This window comes from Herpailurus yagouaroundi, unplaced genomic scaffold (assembly GCF_014898765.1).
Source record: "Herpailurus yagouaroundi ecotype Mexico unplaced genomic scaffold, PumYag 198, whole genome shotgun sequence".
NCBI classification, from domain to species: domain Eukaryota; kingdom Metazoa; phylum Chordata; class Mammalia; order Carnivora; family Felidae; genus Herpailurus; species Herpailurus yagouaroundi.
Window position 1 is genome coordinate 12639751 of NW_024412429.1, and position 25102 is coordinate 12664852.

At 47.4% G+C, this 25102-nt stretch overlaps 1 protein-coding gene across 9 annotated transcripts in view; it reads right to left on the minus strand.

Annotated features, from left to right (window-relative positions):
* Nucleotides 1-25102, minus strand: part of TIAM2 (TIAM Rac1 associated GEF 2) — a 224362-nt gene that overhangs the window by 30115 nt on the left and 169145 nt on the right. For 7 of the 9 annotated variants that reach the window (XM_040448800.1, XM_040448806.1, XM_040448799.1 and 4 more), the window contains one exon: nucleotides 10003-10106. The exons of 1 other annotated variant lie outside the window; for it this stretch is intronic. In XM_040448800.1, coding sequence (XP_040304734.1) covers nucleotides 10003-10106 — 104 coding nt within the window. Of the gene's footprint in view, nucleotides 1-6125; nucleotides 6571-10002; nucleotides 10107-25102 lie in introns of those variants that run through there. One more of the 9 variants, XM_040448808.1, reaches the window with a different exon arrangement.

Below are 25102 nucleotides of genomic sequence, written 5' to 3' on the forward strand. Positions count from 1 at the left end.
AATAATCCAAGCTTTCCTCTGGGCAGTTAGAGGCCGGTATTTGAGGGGGTGAAGTGTTCCCAGCAGGGTCCCCCAAAACCTCTCCCCCCTCAGCGCCTCGCCCCTACCACAGTGGGACTAAATCATCTCTGAGCTGACACTACAGAGGAAATTGCAAAATGACTCACAACTTCTCAGAACTTTTCCAACAAGCAAAAGCAGCTACCGTGTGGGGCTGGGACGTTATCAAAAGGTGAGAATCTGCTGTCAGTAACAAAGGCGCGAAAAGAAAGCACAGAGACTCAGACACATTTGCGTTCGTGCAGCACAAGCGAGGTCCTCACCGGACTACAGCGTCTCACACGCAAGAAACGTAACGAAGGCATAACAGGACGTCTCAGGCCTCTCACCAATGACTGACATGTGGGAATGCCTTTCTGGAGGAGATCCCAACAAATGATTAAACAAGTAGGTGACGTTATGCCACCCCCCATTCTTGGTAAATACTGAAGGTAAGACAGGTGAGCCTCGTGGTGCCCCAAAAATGGGCAGCCAAAATTAGGTAACTGTGGCTCTTATTCCTTCCAAAGGCAAGGAAAGCGGTGAGCAGCATGCCTTCGCAGGCTGGCTGACGTGATGGGGTCAAGGTGAAGTTCCTTCAGTGCCCTTGGGGAAACCACGGGATCCTCTGCTGTCTGATCATGCCCTGAACTAGGCATGTAACCACCCCTCTGTTCCCACAAACAGCTGTTGATTTTTTACTAAAGCGAGTTCCACAAAATGTTGGGGTGGGGGTCAAGATCTAAATTTATGCCTCCCCCCACACACAAAAAAATCACATTTTTTCACTAATTACAAAAAAACGAACTCCTGAAATGTTAGAACACCAGCACATAATGTTGCGATTGGTATTCACCACTGTAGGGATGTCTAACCAGCACATTCAATACCCTCCTTGGTCTCAGCCTCACAGTTTTTGCCACCTGGGGTGGGGTTGTTATTATGTAATGTTCCTCAAGGTCTCTCAGCACAGAGATAACGAGGCATTAATATTGCCAAGCCTACCTCACCAACCAGACCTGAAGATAAAGACAGAGTTCAAAATGCCACTTGACTAAAGAAACACAGTGCTTTTCATTCTGTAACTACCTGATAATTAAGTCTGTAATGTTAATGATGTTGAGTCAAGACAGAAGCTAGATTACTCAGAGGCTCACCAAAGTCAGAATCATGAACCTAGAGCCCACAGAGTCCTAAGGGGGGAAATCTGTGGACGAGAGTCGTAAGATGAGCAAACTCCCCAGAAGTGCACACGGGTGGCTTCTCAAGGACATGAGCGATTTCCTGAGGGTCCATCACTTTTGTCAGCTGCTCAATGATCCGCCCCAAGTAATTTTTCTCAACCAGGTTAAGAGAGGAAAAACGTAGAGTGGACGTGGGAATAAAGCCCCTAACCATCCTCAACGTTACTTTCCGTTACTTTAAACCTCCAGACATCTTACAGGTTTTAACTTGAGTAACTGCGAAAAGGACAATATAATTAACCAGTGTTAATTCTAACTGGGTTCTTCCAGAATCTAGTTTTCTTTTAAGCATCTCTCTGTGTTGATGAGGAGAAAAGGCTGTATCAAGCAAAAGACTGCTTCAGATCAGGTGCTGAGGCAGAAAGACAGACAGAGCCAGGATGGGCCTCCACAGCTGGTAGACCTACCCGCCAGTGCACAGATGTAAGAAGTCTGATGACCTCTCCAAGGAAAAAGGATTGCCACGTGAGACTTGGGGCCAGTCCCACGTGCTCTTCTTCTGAGACCAGCCAAGTCCAGAGGGCCTCCCCTGAGAACATGCAGGAGTCTGCAAATGGCATTGACTGAAAGTAGGGTTTGGCCTGAGACTCTCTGCTCAGACTCCCTGCTTTCTTCTCCTCCAAAATGGGGGATAAAGGGCGCCCGGGTGGCTCAGCAGTCAAGCGTCTGATTCTTGATTTTGGCTCAGGTCATGATCTCACAGTTCGTGAGTTTGAGCCCTGCATCAGGGTCTGTGCTGACAATGTGGAGCCTGCTGGGGATTCTCTCTCTCCCTCTCTCTCTCTGCCCCTACCCTGCGTGCTTGCTCACTCTCTCAAAACAAATAAACAAACTTAAAAAGGGGGGAGATTATTCTGAAATTATTCTGTCTCCAATCCAGGAAGCCTAGAAAGAAAAGATGGAGAGACGGACGGCTGAACACCATGGAGGCAGAGGATGAAGGCAAAGGAACGGGACAGCCTGTCCTCCGTGACCATATCCAAGAGCGTATGACCCGCTCTGCAACCACCATGGGCCACAGGGAACCTGCCACCCACCGCAGTCTTGGCAGGCCAGGCCCAAGGGGAGGTTCCCAGGAGCACGGCTGCGGGTCCCTTTCCGCCACCCAAGATACAGGGAGCAGGCTGGCTGCTCTTTGGACATGGGCCTTTGCTTGCCTCGGAAAGGTCGAACACACCCTCTTACGGTCTCCTCTCGGAGAGGATGGGGGCAAACTCCCAGCCCCCGCTGTTTAAGGAGAGGAAGGGCAGGGAGAGGTCTGCACCAGAAACCAACGTGGCGAGCCAGGGTCATGTCTGGAGCACGCAAGCCCACGAGGGGGCCTGCGGCTCTGGGGAGTCTCGAGGCACCTTCCTGTGAGTCACGGACCCGGCAGCGTGAGGAAGGGGTGTAATTATCGCTTCAGCACTGGGGCTGCTTCCGCCGCCAGTTCATTCCAGAGCCACTTCTACCCGACCAGCCCACCCGCCCGCGGGCTGATTCTCACTGCGGCGTGGGCATGGCCTCCGAGCAACTTCCTCCTTCTTCCTTCCTCCCTGTGCGACTCCCAGGGTGACTCCCCGGGACAACGCTTTCTTGCTCCCATAAGACCAGGACGAAAGGTGAAGTCTGGAGAAGAATGAGGAAGCAGGGGCCAGAGAGAGGCAGGAAGGAAAGGGCTGGGGGTGGGAGGTGGTAAACAGGAAGAGGAAGGAAGGAAGAGTCTGGAAGTGAAACCAGTCACATTAACGAGAAGGGAAGGGGAAGACAGGGACTAAACAGCCTCACTGGAGTCAGGTGCCGTTGTGCCCACAGCACAGATGCCGGGACAGAAGAGCAAGAGGGGCGTGGCCAGCCCCAGGCCAACCTCCAGAGAGAGCTAACATCCTACAGCCTGGCTTCCAGACCAGCTTCCTGGGTTCCACACGGCCTGCTGCCTGAACGAACGTACTCTAGGCCAACACAGGGCACGCAAGTATGGCTCCCTGTGGCCCCCACACCCCGGCCAAGCCTCACCCGACAGGCAGCCTCGGCCCCTGAGCTTCCAGAGTCTCCCCGGCAAAGGCCCAGACAGCCGAGGGCTCATTGGACGCCACCATGTTGTTGGCTCCAGTGAGCCCACCGCTCTGCCAATGGCAACGGCCACCTTCCCACTTCCCAGTTTGCTGGCTGGTACCCAGCGACACACTGGCCCAGCACAAACCCCTTTAGGACCCACCCCCCCCCCCCCCCCGCCCCGGCCATGATGGCAGCGTGGCAGCTTGTGGCAGAGAGTGGAGAGAAGTCAACACCAGCAAGATTTCTCCCCACTGCCTACTTGTTGACCCCACTGTTTGTCCTGTGACCCCCTGGACGAGCTCTCCCGGCCCCAACTGCCTGCCATGAAGCCACTGGGTCAGAGGGTTCACTTCTGGTTCTCGATGCCACCCCACTTCCGGCTGCTGGCCTCCCACTGTCAGCCTCCCTGCACCCTGAGCTGGGACTGGATTTTCTTTCTTTCTTCCTCTCCCTCTCTCCCTCTCGCATCCAACACTGAGGGTGACATCTCTAACGGCTGAATAGGGCACATAAGTGATCCCTGGCAACAAAGATGACAGGGCTCTTGTGTGTTTCATGTGGCAGGGATGTCCCTTCCCGCCACACCCAGGGAAAGAGTTGGCATCTTCATGACGTATCAGCCCTAATGATCAGAACAGACCAAGAGCAGGGTGCTAATACCCTGGAGCTAGAAAGACAGTCAACAAAAAAAAGCCAATGGGCGCTAGAGAGATCAAATGGCCTTTTAGACTCCCAAGAAAACTACGCATAGTTGCTTCCAACAAATCCACCAAGTTGCCACCAAGTCCCCACCAAACGGATGTATGGTGTCAGAAACGCAGAACAGTGTGTTTGAGAGCTGGGCAGAAAACTCAGCTCAACTTGACCCTTTTTAGCCTGTACCCTTGGCACCTCTCTATGCCCTGAAGAGACACCTCTCCTCCAAAAGGCCCAAGTGTGTAAGACCTCCTGGACGGGCCGTGCCTCGGGCTTCACTTAGCCTCGCGGTATTCACGGCCCACTCCCGCTGAAGAGAAAGGCAGACCTAACATATACTATTTTGTTTAATCATTTGAAGCCTAGCACTCTGAGTAAGAAACACCAGCTCAGAGGTGGGCGGGCTTCGTCTTTGTGCAAGTGACAGACAGCTAAGAGGACCCAGCTGCCAAGCCCTTGGTTTCCAATTCTTTTCTATCTCCTAGCACAGCTCAACGGAATTTGACCACCCGACACTCGCTTCGGGAAGTCCGGGTAGCAGCTGAGATGGGCAAGTGGCGTGTTAGGCGCACAGAATGAGAGAGCATTCCAAACCCCGTACGTGCCTGAGACGCGGCAGGAAGGACCCCTTAGCCTAACAATCTCTCACACGTGTGCCCGTGATGGTGCAGAATCCACTCAACAACACAGGGCTGGTGGCATTGTTATTTTTGCCCACAAGTGAGGACACAGAGGCAGAGAACGGTTGGGTCCCTTGCCCCGGGTCATGCAGCGGCACGGCCTGGTGGTCCGGAATGTAGAGTCAGGTTTCCAACCATCGGGTCTGGCACCACTGCCTGCCTGGATTTATTCTCTGTGCAAGATGATCGCCTCCCCACTGGAGACCGTCAGACCCCAAGTCATTTTCGGGCACGATGGGCTTGCTTGGCAGATGCTATCGTTGTGTTCGTTCACACGGGGATTATGTCAGGTAACGTGCATTTAGAAAGAGGTACGTTTAGTTCTTTAAAAAAGGTGATGATCATCCTAATCCACTGAATGCCACCATGTAGAAAGATCACAACTTATAAATAAATAAATTATACTTTAATTTCACTTTTTAACTAAAACATCTCTTGAAATAATGCAAGAGACTCAAAGGAAAGTAAGAAAGATGTACAACTTGAGAGTGCTAGAAAACAAATCATGTGTTGTCCAATAACCTTTTCCGTTAGCCTCTCAGATAGGCAAGCTCCGAAAAGGAATTCATGCAAAAGACTCAAAAGGTTAAGCTAAGTGGGTGAGCAGGCCTTAAATATTAAATGCAAATTATGTTCCTGCTGCGTTGTGAAACCTAACCATTAGTGCATGTCCCTTTTTTCCCACCTTGCACAAATAAAAGGACACAATAGACCTTGAGCATTATTAAATTGCAAAGAGGACAACACAGTCGTCACGCTGTGTATCTGCAGATTCCCAAATGCTCTCTGTTCTATCAACACAACGCCTACAAACTGCAAAAATAATCACTTCCAAAGCTGCACTAGGTGATTACATAAAATTCTTCTAAAAGGCTGGGGAAAAAAAATATATTTAATCAGGAATAACTAAAGTCAAAACTCCGCTTACCTCACAGAAAATGGTTTCAGTTTTGTGGATTTTCTTTTACAGCGTGAAGCCCAATACGAGCAGTGTGCTTTGCTCCAAGGAAATCGCACAAAGCATAAAATTATTTACCATCCTTAAATTATTCCAGTCTCTTGTCAGGCGGATTTTACAGAGCAAATATGTGGAATTTCCGGGCTTTCTGACATGTTTCAAAAGGACAAAACTACTTCAGATATCCACTGAAAAACCCTTGCCACATAGGAACGAGAAGGGAAAAGTCGACGATGCCACGGAAACCCTAGAACCCTAAAGAAATTTCCGCATCCTTAGCTGTAAAGAGTGTTACAAGATTACAGTCAGGATCCCTTCTGGAAAGAAAGGCATGTCTGCTCATCCACCTACCAATCTATAGACATGTTAGAGTAAAATCAACTTTCAAGACAGAGAAAAAGGAAAGCATGCAAGCGAGCCCACGCTTGGATCAGAATCCACCCCCTGAGATCAAAGCCCTCGCTTACTTACACGCTGTGCATCGGAAGGTAAAGTTCAAAGAAACCTGCTCCCTCTGGGAGAAGCGATTGCATCTAAGGTCTGCCTGCCGTTGGGAAATGAGGAAGAGGCACGTTCTCTCCCTCTGCTCTCTCCCTCCCAAACTGTTGTTCCAAGTCACAGTCGCAAGGACGTCCTAGCGCCACCAAGCTCTTCCTCCGAGGCAGCGCTGCTGGCTGGGGAAGCTCACCCCCCTCCTTCGAGATTCCCACCCCGTGCCCAGCCGGCCGGCTCTGGGCAGACGCCGGGTTAGGGCACACTCAGAGCCCCCGGAGCCGCAAAGTACCACAGTTTCAGAGTCAGCTCAGAGAGAGGGAAACGGAACACAGGCAGTATTTCCGCAGGGACTGCTTAACACACCTCAAGCTCCCAGAACAACCCAGAAACTCTCTCAACCCCCTCACCCAAAGAGAAACTGTTTATTCCTTTCAAAATCCAAACTATTACAATAGTGCAGGCTAATTGCTAACAATGCTAGGGGGGAAAAAAGGAGCCCCCACACGGGAGAGGTTGACAAGGGCACACAAAGAGCTGTGACAGTAATAGGCACCCTTGAAGAGAAAGAAGGCAATCAATTATGAACCATTTGTAGAAATTGTGGGGCTGTCAAAAGCCCCACTTACAGCTGTGCTTCATCAAGCCAGGCTGCACTTGCTTTTCAAGGGAAATTATTCCTTATTTCAAGGTCTAGAATAGTATTAGTAAAATATCCCAAAGAACTCGGGTTCAACCAGGGCCTAATCTGAAAAGAAGTTAATGACCCCTGAGAAGACTCGAGGGGCCAGAGCGGGAAGCCAGGGAGACAGAGGCTGGTCTCCTCTCTGGAGAGCGACCACCTCCCGTGGGCACCGTGGGACAGGCCTGGGCCATGCCCAAAAGATCCACACCCAATATGTGGACACACATCGCAGAACTCTGAAACCACCACTGGAAAACAGAAAAACACTGCTTTCAGACATAACCTGATGTTCCCAGGGGGCTGAAAATATGAATACAGAAGACGGTGTCTTTTAGTTCTCAAATTCCAAACTTTCTTTTCACTAATACACATCACAATGGTTACTTTTGATGGTCACCCGAGGGACAAAGAACGTGTGAACTAAGGAACTGCCAGGCATTTCACTAGGACTGTTGAGAAATGTACTGAAATCCATTGTTACAGACCGGTAGAGGGGCTTCAGATCTGACAAAGGAAAGATGATGGTTACTCCAGGCTTGAAAGCCATGGACAGCAAGGCTCCCCACGATCATGTTCTTTCGATATTGTTTTCTTCTGCGTTCTTCGCTTTCTCCTTTAGCCCCGTTAGCAATGACAACCAAGCTCAGATAGCTCCAGTTTCAAGCTGAACCACAGCTTTCCTCCTTTTCCTAAAATTTCTACCTAACGTGCCAATGTTCGTTTGGTAAACGCTCTGTTTAGCTGTGACCGGTGTTGTTAACGAGACAGAGTTGGGAATAGCCTCCACGTGGGTAACTTTTGCGTATTTATGTTATGGAATCTTAAAATAAAATTCGAAGAAAGAACTTAATTTCCTTCTTAAGAACTTGAATATGGAACTCAAGTAGACTGCAACAGAGAGGAAATCATTATCCCTCGTGGTGTTAAGTGATTTCCCCCAAGCTGCCACACTGTGCCAGCACCCCTCAGGCACACTTACCCTAAATAGACAGCCTAGCTTCTAAAGTGTTTCAGAAATATTTGGGTTTTGTGTGTGTGTGTGTGTGTGTGTGTGTGTGTGTGTGTGTGTCTGTTTGTTTATTTACAAATTTTAGCCAAAGCGATCGAAACACTTCCAATTGGTGCTCTGGGGGGCATTACTTAAAAAAAATAACTTAGCTATAATTTCGGGTTCCCAAAAGTAAATAACTCACTAGAGACAGAACAGAGACCTAAGACTAAAAATGTGGACAATTTCAGGCTAGTAGAAGAAACTGCATCCTGGGGGCACAGCCAGACCAGAACAGGCACCTGAGTGTTTTTTGGGAGGAATCGGAAAGAAGAGAGACTTTAAAAGAGGTGAATCAGGAATGGGGGCCCAGTGCAAGGAGGGTGAGAGGAAGAAGAGGTGGGAGGTGAGAGCCCATCACCTGAAGCGGGCAGGCTCCAACCTGATCCCCTTTTCCACAGTGACCATCACCAAAGGGTGTGCCACATGGCCGCTCCCCAAAGGGATTGGCCCTAGCAGTATTAGTCTAACTGAGCAGACCGTACTTAAGTTTTATTTTAATACTTGTCATAGCTTATATAGCTCCATTCTTATTTCACATGTAAGACAAAAGCAAGAATTTGAAAAGAGGGTTATGTCAAAATCAACTAAAACTGGACTACGTATTAAAATAGATCATGTCAATTAGACCATTTCTGAAAGGAGGTCTATGAACAATTGAAAACGTAGGAGGGGCGCCTGGGTGGCTCGGCCGGTTAAGCATCCGACTCTTGATTTCTACTCAGGTCATGATCCCAGGGTTGTGAGACTGAGCCTCAGCATACAGCCTACTTAAGGTTCTGTCTCTCCCTCTTCCTCTGCTCCTCCCCTGTGCACACGTGCACACGCTCTCTCTCTCTCTCTCTCTCTCTCTCTCTCACACACACACACACACACAAATGTAGGAAAGGCATGGAATATAACAAGTGTCAGCGAGGATATAGAGAAATTAGAACCCTCATACATGGTGCCTGTCAGTGTTACGGAAAATGGTGCAGCCCTGAAGAACACAGGTGGGCTGTTCCTCAAAAGGCTAAACAGAATGACCAGGTGACCTAGCAATTCCACTCCTAGATGTATATCCAAAAGAACTGAAAACAAGGATTCAGACAGATATTTGTATACCAATCTTCACTGCAGCATTATTCATAAGAGTCAAACAGTGGAAACAAGCCACACGTTTACCAACAGATGAACAAATACACAAAATGCAGCATTTACGACAATGGAATATAATTCAGCCTTCAAAAGAAGTGAAATTCTGACACCTGTTACAACATGATGAACTTGAAAACATGCTAAGTGAAATAAACCAGACACAAAAGGACAAATAATGTATGGTCACACTTATACGAGGGACTTAGAACAGGCAAATGATGCAGGAAATGAAATAGAGGCAACGTGGGGTCAGGGGTGGAGGTGGGGGGTGTGGAAGCTGTGAATGGGAGTTATGGTCTAATGGGTGCAGAGTTTCTGTTTGGCCTGATGCAAAAGTTCTGAAATGGGTAATGGTAATGGCTGCCCCATATTGTGACCTTATGTAAGTAACACCACTGCAGTGTGCACTTAAAAATGGTTAAAATAAGGGTATCCGGGTGGCCCAGTTGGTTAAGCATCCATCCAACTTCAGCTCAGGTCATGATCTCATAGTTGATCAGTTCAAGCCCCACATCGGGCTCCATGCTGACAGCTCAGAGCCTGGAGCCTGCTTGAGATTCTGTGTCTCCCTCTCTCTCTGCCCCTCTCCCATTCACTCTCTCTCTCTCTCTCAAAAATAAACAATAAAAATGGTTAAAATACAAAAGTTTATGCTTATATATATATATTTTACCACAACAAAGTGACAACATTACAAAAATAATTTATCTTTGGCCAAAAAAAAAAAAAAAGTAGGAAAGAAATGAGACTCATTAAACATGGCTTTCAGAAAGCCTGAGCTTTAGGTTTCCTTTGTCGGTCTGTCCTAACGTACTTCACTTCGACTAAATAAGGAAACTATTTCCCTTAAGGCAAAAACAGATGTTTGTTTCAGGTGGTGGACCTGGGGATCGGATAACCCTATGTTGTTTCCCCACCTCAGGTGGAGGTGGGAATTCACCCTTGTCGGCCGGGTCCCTCTTTTAAGATTTGGGACAGCATCTTACCCCGAACGTCTGCCCCGTTTTCTCCCCGTGGGGAACCTGGGCCAGGGCACCATCAGTCTGACTCCTTTTCAGGCCAGTTGTGATGTCAGGGACGTTGCTGAAATCTGCATAGAGAGTGACAAAACACACATAAAAGTGAGTTGGCCCTTTGCAGAGAATAATAACGGCTGGTGTAAGGGTTCAGATAAACAAAGAGATGAAAGGAAAAAGCAACCAACAGCCTAGCGGGCAGCGCACAGCCGTGAGCCTTAACGACACAAGCTGGTCTTCTGAAACGGACCTGGGCTGTCACTAACGAAGCAGCAACATCTCCTGCCACTTTCAGTCAAAGGTGACCAATGACCAATCAAAACAGTGACTTAGGGGCACCTGGGTGACCTTGTCAGTGGAGCGTCCGACTTCGGTTCAGGTCATGATCCTGCCGTTCGTGAGTTCGAGCCGTGCATCGGGCTCAAAGCTGTCAGCACAGAGCCTGCTTCGGATCCTGTCCTGCTCTCTCTGCCCCTCCCCAATATGCTCTCTCAAAAATAAAGAAACATTAAAAAAAAAAAAAAAACAACAGTGACTTAAATGCCTTGTCACTCTGCCTATTTCTGTGTAAACAGTACTTCACTAAGCCCTGACCTTGAGTAATTTATTTGGACCAAAAATCAAACACCAGTGATCATTGTTGGTACTTCCCTATTTTTGGCAAAGTGAGGGCAAAATCACCAGGATTATCTTGGGAAACCAATGATCCAGTATCACAGACTCTTATTACACCCCAAAACTTGCTCATTTGAAAGCTTGATTCTTCTTTTTCTGACATCAATTTTATCCTGAATTGAAAGTCCCATAAGGAATAGTAAAACTTTGTCAACTTGCAGAGTAATGATTAGGAAGTAATGTCAAAGGTAAGGAGAGCTTGCACTTTTCCAACCTGCAGCCATACACACCTGCCAAGCCCAATTCTTTCCAATGGCTCTCAAATTAACAAATTTAAGAAGGGCAGAGAGACTAGTCTTTGTCAAAATAGAACACAGGTTTCTATTCTAACTCTTGTATTTGGTAGATTGTCCCCTCAAACAGGTGAAGCCAGATGGTTTCTGATCCCAGCTACAACAAGATGTCACTGATCTTAAACCTGTCTGAGGTGATCTAGCCTGACCAGGCATAGATAGATGTTGACAAAGAAACCATCCGGCATGATGGGAGCCAGTACACTCGTCTCTAGGAGATCTTTAGAAGCTATGGGAGCCCTAGAAAATTGGTGAAATTCATGCATAGGAATGCTGGTCCATGATCCATGCTGATATAACCAGCCAGTACACAGGCACTTGCTTCTAAGACAAGAGGAGACCTAAAGAAAACATCTGAACGGTCTACAGAATTCTGGAGCTCTAATTTCTTCTTCCTTTTACCTCTTCCAAAATTCCAACCCTACCCAGAAAAGCAGCAGATAGTTCAAGTCACACTTATTTTTGGAGTCAGTTAGCCTGGAGAAGGCAGTGCTGATCACAGATGCAGGAGACATCCCTGGGAAAATTTAAGGCAGCAGTGACAGGTGGGGATGCTCGGGTTTGCTTCTTCCAGGCCCCTAACACCAAACCGCAGAGGCAGTCCAGGCACCAGCAGGCGGACTGCATGGGAAGATTGGTCCCTGAGCCAAAAGGAGCCCAAAGTTCCTCCCTCACTGCCTCGTTATGCTGCTGTGTGCACCGGTGTTTAAGGGAGACCAACCGACAAGAACCACAAAAAACAGCCAGTGTTCCTGGTGTATTTGGCACAAACGCACCTTTGCATCCATCCGTTCAACATTTCCTTTTTGAGCACTTCCTGTTTCCCAGGCACTGTGCTAGGTGCTAGGGATACAAAAATGAAGGAGATGCGATCACTATGCTTAAGGTGAGCTTCCAGCCCTGGAGGAGGTGATGCGTTACACATGATATGAGAAAAGTCCACACGGTGGGGACAGTCAGGAAGTTAATTCTGCAAAAGACCCTGAAAGATTTAATAGCAAAGGAAACTCTGCGTAAGCAGAGTCTTTAAATCTTGGAGGTATCTATTTGTCCTTAAGGCTGATCATGACCAGTGAGCAGTGGGGAGAGAGGGTTCCAGGAGCAGGAGGCAGCTGAGTAAAGGCAAATCACAGGAAGAGCCCAGCACCGTGTGGAAATGTGCTGAGCGTGACTGCAGTGGAGAAGGGGGGAGGGTGCCCTGTGACAGAGGGGTTGACAGAGGGCAAGCCTTTGGGAGAAAAACAGTCAGAAAGTCACAGCCACACTACAGGTACGAGGTAGAAAGACCCAAATGAACTCAGTATTCGACAGAGGAAGAGCAAAGAAAAGAAGCAGACACAGAAATCTGAGCAGGTAGACCCCACGGGTGTCCTCTTTGCTGCCTGTCTCATATAAGGAGATCTGGAAAGGAGATAGCACAGGACCTGGTTTTATGCCTCAGGTGACAGGATGGATGGGCAACAGGAAGGGTCGGAGTAGAACTCACGAGCTTAGCTGTGGCAGTTCTGAGTCTCAGATGCATGTGGGCCGTCCAGTGGGAGACGGTCAGGAGTCCGGCCGTCCAGGAAAGTCCACATGGGAATGTGGGTCTAGAGTCGTCAGGTTGTAGCCAGCAGTGAAGCTACGGGCAGAGCGAGGCATGAAGGAGACCAAGGAGAGAACCCCAGTAAGGCCAATCAGAGCGTGTGGGGGAAAAGAGGCCCTCAGAGGACACACCTCTCTTCATTCAGAAATAACAGAGGGGCGTAAGGAGACTAAGAAGGAGCAACGTGACAGAAGCCATACGGTGTAATAGCACCTTAGCGAGGCAAGAGGATCGGGTCGCCATTACTGCTGCCTTTACCTCGTAAATAAGGAGTGTCAGCATCTCCAAAGAGTTGTATCAAGGACAAGAATGAGGACAAAATCAAGACGTTTATTCATGACGAAGAGGTCTACAGCACCTGCTACGTAGCAGGTATGTCCTAAGTGCTGGGGATACAAAGATGAAGGAGACCTCGAGTCCCCCGAAGATCTCAGACGTGGCACGGGCATAAGGAGCCTGGAGGAGCCAGACGGATGCTGGGGAAAATGACACGGCTGGTGTCAAAAGTGGGTGTCAAGTGAATTCTGAGTCATCTGTTCAACATATTCACAAAACTTCAGAACTGAAACGCTGAACGCTCCTGAAGCTTTGCCCCTCTCACAAAGGCAAAACGGTTACCTGGGAACAGAACACCGGCTACCCTTTCTGAGGTCAAAACTCCGCCCACCTCAGGAAACAAGGCTTTGCTGTGCATCGGTGAGGCTCCCCTATCACCCTTGGTCCCCTTTAACCTCAGAGAGCCATTGGGTACATCTTAGATCCTCCGTGAGGCACGAGCGCAGACAGACTGGATCTCGGGAACCAACTCCCACTGAGGCTGGCCCCAGGGATCTGAGCGGTGGAAGCAGTTCTGGACGGCTCCTGAGTAAGACAGGAAGCCTCAGAGCTGTTACGCCACCCAAATTTCACAGAGGCGGGATGGTATCCGGGCAGAAATCGAGTCTCTGCCGTGACCGACTTCTGTCCCTACCCACCGGCAACGCACCGATGCTGTCCTGGACACAAGGCACAGGGGAAACCAAGCTGGAGGGTCCACAGGTTCGGACCCCAGCTCGGGGAGCCTCAAGTTTCGCCAAGACCTGTATCCCCATAAAAACTAGTGTGCCCTTGGTGTTCGAGAGGAGAAATGAGAACAAAGTAAGCCTTGGGAGAAGAGCAGACCGGGCTCTTCAAAAAAGAAAAAACAAAAAAAGTGCAGGCCAGTAAAATGCGAATGCTTACTTACAAAGCTGTTTTAAACAGGCGCCGCACTGACATCCTGTCCTAGGTGCCAAGTGCCTACGTGTAGCCCACTTATAGTCCGCCCACGTCCTGAGCACCAGCTGCCAAAGTGAGTAAATATATCCTTCCTGTCCCAAGTGGAAAACTGGCCTCTCACCTTGGGACAGCCTCCTGGTGTGGCTGTACTCGCCAGGACACGTGTTAGGGCACTTTTCCCCTAAAACAGTAGGCACGTGCCTCCCGCCCCGCTCATGCTCAGCACACTCCAATTCGGAAGTTCAGACCTGCTCCGGAAATCTCGGGCGGCCAAGATGATTATAAATGATGGAAAATAGCAAAATCATAAATTCAAGTCAAGATCTCTATTTGTATCTGGTAAATACACCCTATCTCTCTCATCTTATTCGTCGTGGAAATTAACGATTTGGGGTGAGGGCAGGCCACGTGACACATCTAACATGCAACACGACGGACAGGGCTTCGACACGGCGGGTGCGTGACACAGCTGCAACCAGCCGGGCCATACGTTTGGACCCACTCGTTCCATTTAGGTCCTCCCTCATCGGATGGCTACTGAGCTCTGCACACCCCCTGTGTACCCAGTACTACGTCGAGTGCCGTGCGTGAGACCAGCCTCAAACATCTCCCTCCTCCAAAAACAAACATATCTCAAGAGTGACGACACACGAGGCAGGCTCTCCTGGAAGGTGACCGACCGTCCCCACCCTCCCGTTCCCTATGGCCAACCAAGGAAACGTAAGGGTCCAGGTGGGAGACATCTAATAACCCAGTGTCTTCCTGTCCTGTGTGGCAGCAGAGACCCTGCTGGTACCACTGTCAGCCAAGCAGCTGGGAATCCCAAGCCCTTTACAACTACAGAGCCAAAACTGTGTTCAAGTATCATCCTGGGGATCAACTCAAAAACAGAAACGTCAGGACATGCTAATGTTAAGGTTGCCTTGCCCACACAGCTGGCAGTGTGAATTCAAATCCAACGTAGCCCAGCTAATAGGCAGGAGGGCGGGCTTTGCCGTTTATTTCCCCCATGGCCACAGGAAGTGCCAGGCCATACGGGTGCTGATGCGGCAGGCACGTGAAGTGGGAAGTCTGTGGGACTGGATGCCACTGGGAAGCCTGGGAAGGGCTCGGGCTCATGGCGGTGTCCCCGCCGGTCTCCCGTCTGCCGCTACCGCTCAGGAACTCTCGCTGTGCTTGCTGAGCAGGCAGCCTGGACGTCTGGTTCACCGAGCTGGGCCGTCTCATAAACCTGGTCTTGCTGGCTGCCTGCTCCTCCTTACTCAACCAGGCAGAGCAAGGGAAGAGACAGGAAGTTGTTCCCAGTCCCAGGACAGCCACCCAGGTGGCAGAGCCACCAGGCAGCTTCTGGCTGCGAGGAGGGCGGGCGAGGCACACTGCCCGCAGTAGCCAGGAGTGGCCTCCAGAGATCGGACAACTGGCCCCTGGGAAAGAATGATCCAGAACCCCCCGTGGCAAAGGCTGGGAATGCCACTTGCGTTCTTAGAAAAAGCCACTGTTTGAGACACTGAGCTAAAACCGCAAGATGATCGCAAACCCCGAGGCTCCAAACAAGAAACCAGAATGTTTTCACCTGTGAGCTACAATCAGACCTTTTGGATAAACTGATGGCGGTAGTCCTACCATCAGGGAACATGCTTCTGGTTTGTGGGCTAAGAATTCGTTAGAAGTACACTAAAAGAGGAGGCAACGAGAATGGAAACCATTTTTAAACGATGCTTTCTCGTGCTTTGAAGCACGCACTGTGGTGCAGCTTCTCAGTTATCACCACATCCAAAGCCCCTCTTTCAACACTATCCTGAAATAACAACATTCATACATAATATAAACTACCTCAACAGGCAGTTTCACAAAAAGCAGTAGCATGCCCTAATGGTAACGCAAGGAGGAAAAAAAAAATGGAAAGGAATTTGCCATTTTCAAAAATGTGTGTTTCCATATGAAAATGCTTGGTTGCAACCACTCTGGAAGCCTGTCCAGCATCCGCACTGCAAAGAATCACAGTGAGTATCTCCGCTTCATCACAGCCCCAAGCCAGTGCAGTGCACCTTGGTGGACTCGAATGCATAAGAGGTGCTGCCATCAGTGATCGGACTTTCCAAATCGATCAAAGCTTTTGGCCAAGCTTTGACCAAATAAAGGACAAACTTCCCTTGGTTTACTGGTCTGCTGCATTTCTAGAAATTTCCAAGTAGCCTACAGATGTGGGGAAATAAATACTCTGCGTTCATTTGTAAAATGAAGCCAGTTCTTGGCTCAGCTAATTACACAAGTATTTCACCTACACGAATATCCCGGGGAAAAATTCTGCAGTGTGAGAAATTCACTCGAACATGCAGGACATCCAGCAACCACGTCCCCCGACCACTAAATGCTATGTTCCTTCCATTCATTAGGAAAACCAAAACGAATCCCTAAACTTCCAAAATGTCACTGATGGGCAGTGCGCCCGCCCCTGCCGAGAACCATCTCTGCTTCTCCCTGTTGCCAGGTCTATAACCTCATCTCTGTGAAGGTCCGTGACATCAGAGGAGGCAAAATGCACCACAGGCACGCAGCTGAGAGCAGGTGCAATGGTAATATTAGCTCCCTTGCTTCCTGAAGAAAAATGAAATATGCTTAATAAGGCAATTAAAAAGACAGTACCGTGTTCAGATAAATAATGTGGCATATTTAACTGGGACTCTCATCTTAAGCTCAAAAATGTTTCAGTTGATGAAACATTAACCTGTAGCCCCCCCCCCCCCCTGAGGTGGAAACAATAGAAAGATAATATTCTATGAAGATGACCGGAAAAAAATCTAGAAAATAATATCAAAGAATTTACAAGTAAATAATAAATGGTTTTATTACGTTTGTAACTACATTATTCCCAGTGGCATTACAGTTGTACATCTTTGACTTTTAATAATTTTGCACCCACTTACATTCAGAGAACATAGTTTGTGGGATTTATGTTCTTAATCTACTCAATCTATTCAATTTCTGTTTAATTTCTCAGAATTTCTACCACGTAAGTCCACAAATGAACAGCTTGTAGAAAATCTATAAATTTTAGACCTGAAGAGAATCTTAGAAATTATCCAACTGAATTCCTTCACCTTATGGATCTTGTGTTTTCTCCAAGCTTCACCCACTGTTGTAAAATTCTCTGCGTTAGTGCCCACAACACACAGTTTCTCACAGAGCCAGGAGCACACTGGACACTGAGTTTCTTTGCACAGAAAAGCTTAAAATCTCCCAACTTTTAAGGTTGAATGTGCAGACCTTGTATGGCATTATTTTTAACTCAGACTTCCCTAAATTTTACGCATGCTTTTACTTAAAATGCAGTGATTCGTGACACTTTTCATTAATGGCGTGTGCTGTACTCCGTCATCTAGGCAAATACGACTCATCATCGGTCAGTGAAACAGAATGAAAATAAAAACCACTTAATTGAAAGAGACGGACTCTTTATTCAGCGAGAGAAAACAACTCTGAGTTGACTGCATTCCAAGGCCAGTCAAGGCCTCCTGCACCATTAACAAAGACATCACCAGCGACACTATGTACTTCTGACACAGACAAAAATTGATCAACTTTTCTGAAGATATCTGGGACTCTACATTTCATTATTGTTACTATTCCTGTGTCAAGAAACAAATCAAAGCATCTGTCTGAATGTCACTGTTAAGCCGGCAAAGAAGTAAATTCTATCACAGCACAAATACCATGCCAAAAAATGGACATTTCATAAATCTTCCAAATCCATTTCCCTTGAGGTCACATTCCAATTGGTGATGTTCCTGACAATGCAAGGTCTCTGGTGATCGACAGAGAGAAGTAAATACTGGCAGGAAATGTTTCTTAATAGGAGGCTGCCCTGATTCAAGTCAATTATCTTATTATAACTACCCCCGACACCTGAGAGAACCTTTAAAGGAACAGGAAAATGGCAGCTGTTTTCAGGGCAGGAACGGGTCGTAGGCCACCACCAGGCCAAATCATGGAGAAGAGCCTTCTGAGAAGGGGCAAGAAGGAAAGCAGGTATACCCACATTCTCGTTTTCTAGGCAGGCTATGGTTGTGACAGAGGCATGCACGCGACCCAAGGAAAGAAGGCAAAGGGCCTCGCGTCGTACCTTATCAGGGTCCCTAATGAAAACCAGTCAATGGGAGGAGGGATCTCCAGCTAAGGTTTTGGTTCTACAAGAAACTGGTATCCGCCAGAGCTAGGAAGACCCCCAGATGCCGCACTTAATCACACCACAAATACACACCACTGTATTTCAGACACTTAAGAATTTGAATAAAGTAGAATTTAAGTTCAAAACCCTTCCAAACTACTTAGGTGTACTTAAGGCCCCTGAAAGGAAACTTCTAACAAGAGTATGCTCACGGTTCTATTAGGGGATGTGCTACAGGAGAAAGGAAACCTGAGGAACACCTTCCAGGAAGGGCTACTGCCTGGTGGGACTGCGAGAGGGTAAAACAGAGTACCACTCAGCCATAAAGGGGAACCCATGACTGCCTCATGCTACAACATGGACGAACCTAGAAAACGTCATGCTAAATGAAAGCAGTCAGGTACAACAGGCCACATGGCATACGACTCCACTTACGTGAAGTAGCCGAAACAGGCACATCCACAGAAAGAAAATAGATTAGTGGCTGTCAGGGGCTGGGGGGAGGGGCGGTGGGGGTGACTGCTGATGGGTCCATGGTTTCTTCTGGAGATGACAAAAATATTCTGGAATTAGTGGTGATGGCTGCGCAACTCCATGAATATACTGAAAACTACTGATGTGTACACTTTAAATGTGAATTTTTTGTACGTACTTATTTTTTTTTTTAAAAGAAGGGAAGACTGTTAATGTGGATTTTACAGGAGAGAAATCAGAGTTCAAGTCCACTGTGTGAGTGCCAAGGAACTACACAAAATATACAGTCACTTTACTGAAAGGGTCACGAAAATCAGTGTGAATTATTAAAAAAGACATTAAGAATGATGACAGTGAAACTATTACTGAACAAGTGACCTTCCCCTAAAGTGAGAAAGCACCAAACACAAGGCAGTCTGCTCCAAATCGCCATCCCAGCCTTCAGATAAGAATGCAGATAATATGGAGGGTCATTATCAATTCGGTTAACACCTGGATTTGTTTTACTGCAGCACATGTTATCACTAGGTTTCAGTCTCCGTAGGTATGTTAATAGACAAATATTTAAAAGGAGGGGTGCCTGGGTGGCTCAGGTCATGATCTCACGGTTTGTGAGTTCAAGTCCTGTGTCGGGCTCTGTGCTGACAGCTTGGAGCCTGGAGCCTGCTTCAGATTCTGTGTCTCCCTCTCTCTCAGCCCCTCCCCCACTCATACTGTTTCTCAAAAATGAACAAACGTTAAAAAAACTTAAGGAAAAAAAGGAGTTAAAAGCCTTTCCCCTACCTAGACGGAGAAACACGAAGATACACTTCTCTCCCTACCACTATCATGACCTTGTCCAAGTTACCAACAATTTAATGTGTCTCTGTGCCTTGATTTACCCAGCTGTGAAAGTAAAATGGTAATAACACATCTCTGCTCCATCAGGGTGATGTAAGGGGTAATTAATGCTTTTAAACTTCTTTGGGATCTTTAGATTCAAGTCAGCCTATCATTACGAACCCTTAACAAACACCTTCTCTGTGGCAGTCAAAACCTGATGCTATTTAAAGAGGTGATGAGGTTTGTTGCGAAACCAAAATGGAATGCTTGATCAATTACTTGGCTTTTTTCACTTTGCAAGCTTTTGTCAGAAATGCACATTCCCGTGTCATTTCAATTGGTGCTTTATGCCTATTAAATAACTGAGTTTCTGAGAAAAACAAAACAAAACACTAAATTGTTTTGTCCGATCCTTCATTTTAAGAGTTGAGGAAACTGGAGTTAGAGTAACCCACCCAAGGTCAAGCCCAAGGTTGGAGCTACAATCCAGATCCCCTCACTGCAGATCCAATCTTGCAGATGTGTTACTACCCCCATATTCATCTTGAAACACATCTCACTATCCACATGGACCTACAGTGGTGACACAGACTGTTCCCTCTTAGTTGTGGCTTGGGTTTATCTGCCAAAAGAATCGTGTGTCAAGGGTACCAATCAGCCCCTGGAAGTTACAGAGCAGCACAGACCAGGGTGGAAGCCATTCTTCTGAGATAAGCAGTCAAACTCGTTGCAGCTGGGGCATATGGTTCAGCGAACAGCATCATGGGCCATCCCAGAGCCCCTCAGACATGTGTGCAGATGAGCAGAGACTTGAACTCTGAGAAAGTCCCAGCACGCCTCCCTTGCAGTCAAATTTGTAAGGAGGAAAACTGGGAGGCTTCGAGGAATGCTCCAGGATTCTTTTTATCCCCCAGAACCCACTCTCAGGAACACCTCCTTTACTTCACATTAAGAGACTCCTATGAACCTTACTTTCACTTAATAGATATTTGAGGGACACACCTGCTGTTCCCAAGAATCGTGCTGGCTTCCATGTCTTAATCTTGGTATTCGTCAAGGTCTCTGTTTCTCAAGGGATTTTCAAGCTAGTAGATAAATTACATTAGGTACACAGTGATACTGCAAGGCAGTAAGTCATAACTGCCATATTGGAAATACCAAGTTCAAAAGAGGAAGAGTCCGCAATCCCCCAAGGTGACGTGTGGGCAGCCCCCTACTTCTCACAGAACACAATCCCAAAAGCGTGAAGACTGAGTTTGTGGGTTCTGTGAAGACTTGTATTCCCAGAGATCTTAACAAATTATAACATGTCTGTTCATAGTCACCGGCCACATACCTTAATCTTCTGCTTCCCCAGTGAACACATACTGGCCTACTGGAGATTAAAGGACATCTGTGTGGCACTACGGGCTCCCTGGCTGGGGCACACCTGATGACTGGCATTTCTGGGGCACAGGTATTAAGCTTATGAAACCTAGGCTTCTTATCAGCATTTTTCAGCCTTTTCCCCCTCGTTTCTATAACATCTGAATGACACAATTCAACAGACATTCAAATAACGTTGCTAACACTACTATGCAAAAGTGCTTCCACTTCACAGAAGTGTGACAGGGTCATTTACCAACTGAAACACTAAAGTCAGAATTAAATTCCCCGATGACAATCTAGGAGTAATTAGCGTTGGGAAGGTAAATGTAAAAAAGCTGAGAACAGCCATGTTTAGAAGCTTCTCAGTGCTTCCCTGGAAATTCCAGATTCTATAGGAAGCCCGTTGAGAGACTTGGGAGGAAGGAACATTCTGCACACTGTTCTACGTGGTCCCGCGTCTGCCCGCTCTCCAGGGGCGGCTGGTCAGGCCTCCGCACAAAGGACACAAAATAATTCTTCTAACAATTTCTCGTGTTTCTTTCCAAGTAACTTTTCCCAGAGCTACTCACAAGTCATAAAATTGGATAATGTGAACTTGGTCACATTTTCTCTTAACGTGTTAAAAGATGTCATGGGAACGAACAATTTATAAACAGATAATCAGAGCTGAGAACCGTAGGATCAGAAATAAATTTATAAGATGTAACCAGTCACAACCCAACTGGGTCAGAGGAAAAGAATTTGCTGCACTGTTTCAAACTTCATCGTTTTCTCTTATAAAGGAACATGTTTTTGCCCCTATACTATGCCTGAAAACCTTTAAAGTAGGCAAGATGTCATTCAAATCTCCTCCCCCCTTCCCCTTATGTTGCTAGTTTTGATGAATTTTGTGGAATTTTATATATGACCTTTCAGTAGAAGTCATTTTAAAGCCATTTTGGAAGCAGGTGGAATATTCACTATAAACATAGAGGCTTAACACAAGGTGTTCCAAAGTCAAGTCCTGGTCTTCCCCCAAAACCACTCTATCGACAGCTTCCCCATCTTGGGTGATGGCGACTCCTCGCTAACAGTTGCTCAAGGTCAAACCTGGGAGTCACCCTTGCTTCCTCTCCTTCCTGGACACCCACACCCAATCTCTGAGCAAGTTCTGTTGTCTGTACCTCCACTGCCGCCACTGTGAGCAAAGGCTCCACCATGTCCCACCTGGATCGCTACAAGAGCCTCAACCCACCCTTGGCCTCAGACAGCCTGTTCTCAATAGTCAGTGATCCTTTTAAAATCCTGGTCAGATGATGTCACGTGTCTGCTCAAAACATGGACAGCCCCTCCTATTCTTCAGACTCTGAACTGGGCAAGTCCTCCCTGATCCTGCCTCACATGTCCTCTTGGGCCTCACCTCCCCAGTCCCCTTTCTCTTACCCAGGGACGCTGGGCTATTTGCCTTCAACATGCCACTTACATCCCCATCCTGGGGCACCAGTGGTTGTTCCTCCACCTGGAAAGCTTTGCTTCCAGATGCCCCCAAGGCTCCATCCTCACCTCCAAGCCTGTTCCAATGCCTCCGTCTCACCGACAACGACTGGTGCCCTATTTACAACTGCAACCTGCCCCCATCTCTACTCCTGGTCCTGCCTCCCCTGATCTATTTGTTTTCCATCACACTTATCACCTGTTCGTACACGATATAATCTACTTACGTTTACTGCTTATATCCATTTCCACACACTGAAATATAAGCTCCGTGTGCTCAAAGAGTTTTTACCTGTTGTGTTCACTGCTGTATCTCCAGCACTTCTAAAACAGCGCCTTGGGGCGCCTGGGTGGCGCAGTCGGGTGAGCGTCCGACTTCAGCCAGGTCACGATCTCGCGGTCCGTGAGTTCGAGCCCCGCGTCAGGCTCTGGGCTGATGGCTTGGAGCCTGGAGTCTGTTTCTGATTCTGTGTCTCCCTCTCTCTCTGCCCCTCCCCCGTTCATGCTCTGTCTCTCTCCCAAAAATAAATAAAAACGTTGAAAAAAACATTTATAAATAAATAAATAATAAATAAATAAATAAATAAATAAATAAATAAATAAATAAATAAATAAATAAAACAGTGCCTGACACAGAACAGGCAGCCACCAAATTTATTTGTTCAATGAATAAATTAAAGCAAAGCTAAAAAAAGAGACCCCAGGTTTCTCCACTTGGCCTCGGACACTCTCGTGAGTAGGGAGTACTCACCACGGTGGGGGTGTAGAAAACGGCAAGTCTCATATCATGGACAACTTTTGTGTTTGAATTCAGGATCAAAATTAAAATCAAGCATCATGGTTCATTTGCCAACTTCATGGAAAAATGTTTTTTCAAAGTCAAATTCTTTCCTCCACAAACTCGGCCTCCTGAACAAAGCCATGATTCCCTTCTTAGCTACGAGGTGTATTTTCTGCACTTTAAGCCACATTTTAAGATATAATGTTAAGTATTAGCATCTTGTTGAAAAATCAGTATTGGAAATGCAAGACCTTCGAGGGTTTTGTTTTGTTTTATTTTGTTTGTTTTATTTTTGAGAGAGAGAAAGACAGAACACGAGCAGGGGAGGGGCAGAAAAAGAGGGAGACACAGAATCCCAAGCAGGCTCCAGGCCCTGAGCTGTCACCACAGAGCCTGATGCGGGGCTCGAACTCTGAACCGTGAAATCATGACCTGAGCCGAAGTCGGACACTTAACCGACCGAGCCACCCAGGCGCCCCATTTTTTTAAAAATTTTTTAAAGCTTAAAGTCCTGTCATTCCTATATCCTTGATTCATTCATTCCTAGGATTGAGCAAAATATTTATTGAGTGGCTCCTCTTACGTGTCTGGTGACTTACTAGTGATAAAATACAAAAGACCCTGTGCTGAGGAAGGACAATGACCCCTGCCAACCTAAGTGGAGGGAAGCCCGGGGACTGTCTCGCCACCACAGTGCCCCCCACTCCTCAACCCCATCCCGGCCTGGCCCACACCTGTATCATTTCTCAGCTGGACCATCAGCAGCTTCAGTGCACCTGTGCTCCCCTCCCCATGGATCCTCATCACCAGGCCTTCCCTGCCTGACACACAAGACCCTTTGTGACCTGGCCTTCACCAGTCTTATCTTCTCCACCTCCCCGTTCATACGTTACTGTCCAAAAACCGTGAATGACTCCCGCATCTGCCACAGCCAGACCCTGACCCCCACCCTCTGCCACTTCTCTGTACCCAGAATGCACTGCTTTCTTCAGGTTTAACACAAGTGAGACCCTCCCTCAGAAGTGGCCCTGAGAACCTAGAACATGAGTTATCGCTGCCCCTTATGTACACTAACAGCCCTTCTCAGAGTGTAGTCTGTAGACTCCTGGGGGTCACTGAGACCCTTGCAAATGGTCTGCAAGTTCAAGATGATTTTCATAAAAATGCCGTCATTTGCCTTTTTCTGAGGACATCTGCAATGGCGGCACAAGACAGTCGTGGGTGGACCTTCTAGTGGCACAGCACGCGTCAGAGCAGCGGCAACAATCGTACTGGTCACCCCTGACGCCGTTACACCATGCTTATTACATCAGGGAACACGCCAGCGTCCATTAAGAATGTTCTGGGGTGCCTGGATGGCTAAGTCAGTTAAACGTTCGACTCCTGGTTTCAGTTCAGGTCATGATCTCACAGTTCGTGCCCCTCCCCTGCTTGCACTCTCTCTCTGCCTCAAACATAAATACACAAACAAAAAATGTCCTCAATGAAGCAGAAAAAAATGGCTGATTTTCCTAAAACTCAACACTTGGGAGCACGTTTGGGAAGATCCATATGGCTCTCTGCCATGGCTGTTGCAAGGAAATGCACTCACACCACTGGGCTGCAAGCTGAACTAGTTGCGTTTTTTGTTTGCTTTCTATAAAACTATGTTTACTCAAAAAAAATAACTAACAAAATATTTTCTTTAAAATGAACAAAGTGAGGGCACCTGAGTGGCTAAGTCAGTTGAGTGTCCAACTCCTGATTTTGGCTCAGGTCATAATCTCATAGTTGTGAGATGGAGCCCCATGTGGAGTTTCACAATGAGCATGGAGTCTACTTAAGATCCCCTCTCTCTCTCCCTCTCTCTTTCTCTCTCTCCCCCCCACCCTGCCCCGCCTTTCCCACCTGCACACAAGTGCTCTCTCAATAAGTAAATAAATAAAATGAGGAGCACCTGGGTGGCTCAGTCGGTTAAGCATCTGACTTTGGCTCAGGTCATGATCTCACAATTTGTGGGTTCGAGCCTGTGCCGGGCTCTATTCTGACAGCTCAGAGCCTGGAGTCTGCTTTGGATTCTCTCTCTCTCTCTCTCTCTCTCTCTCTCTCTCTCTCTCTCTCTCTCTCTGCCCATCCCCCACTCACACCCTGTGTCTCTTAAAAATGAATAAACATTAAAAAAATTGTTTTAAATA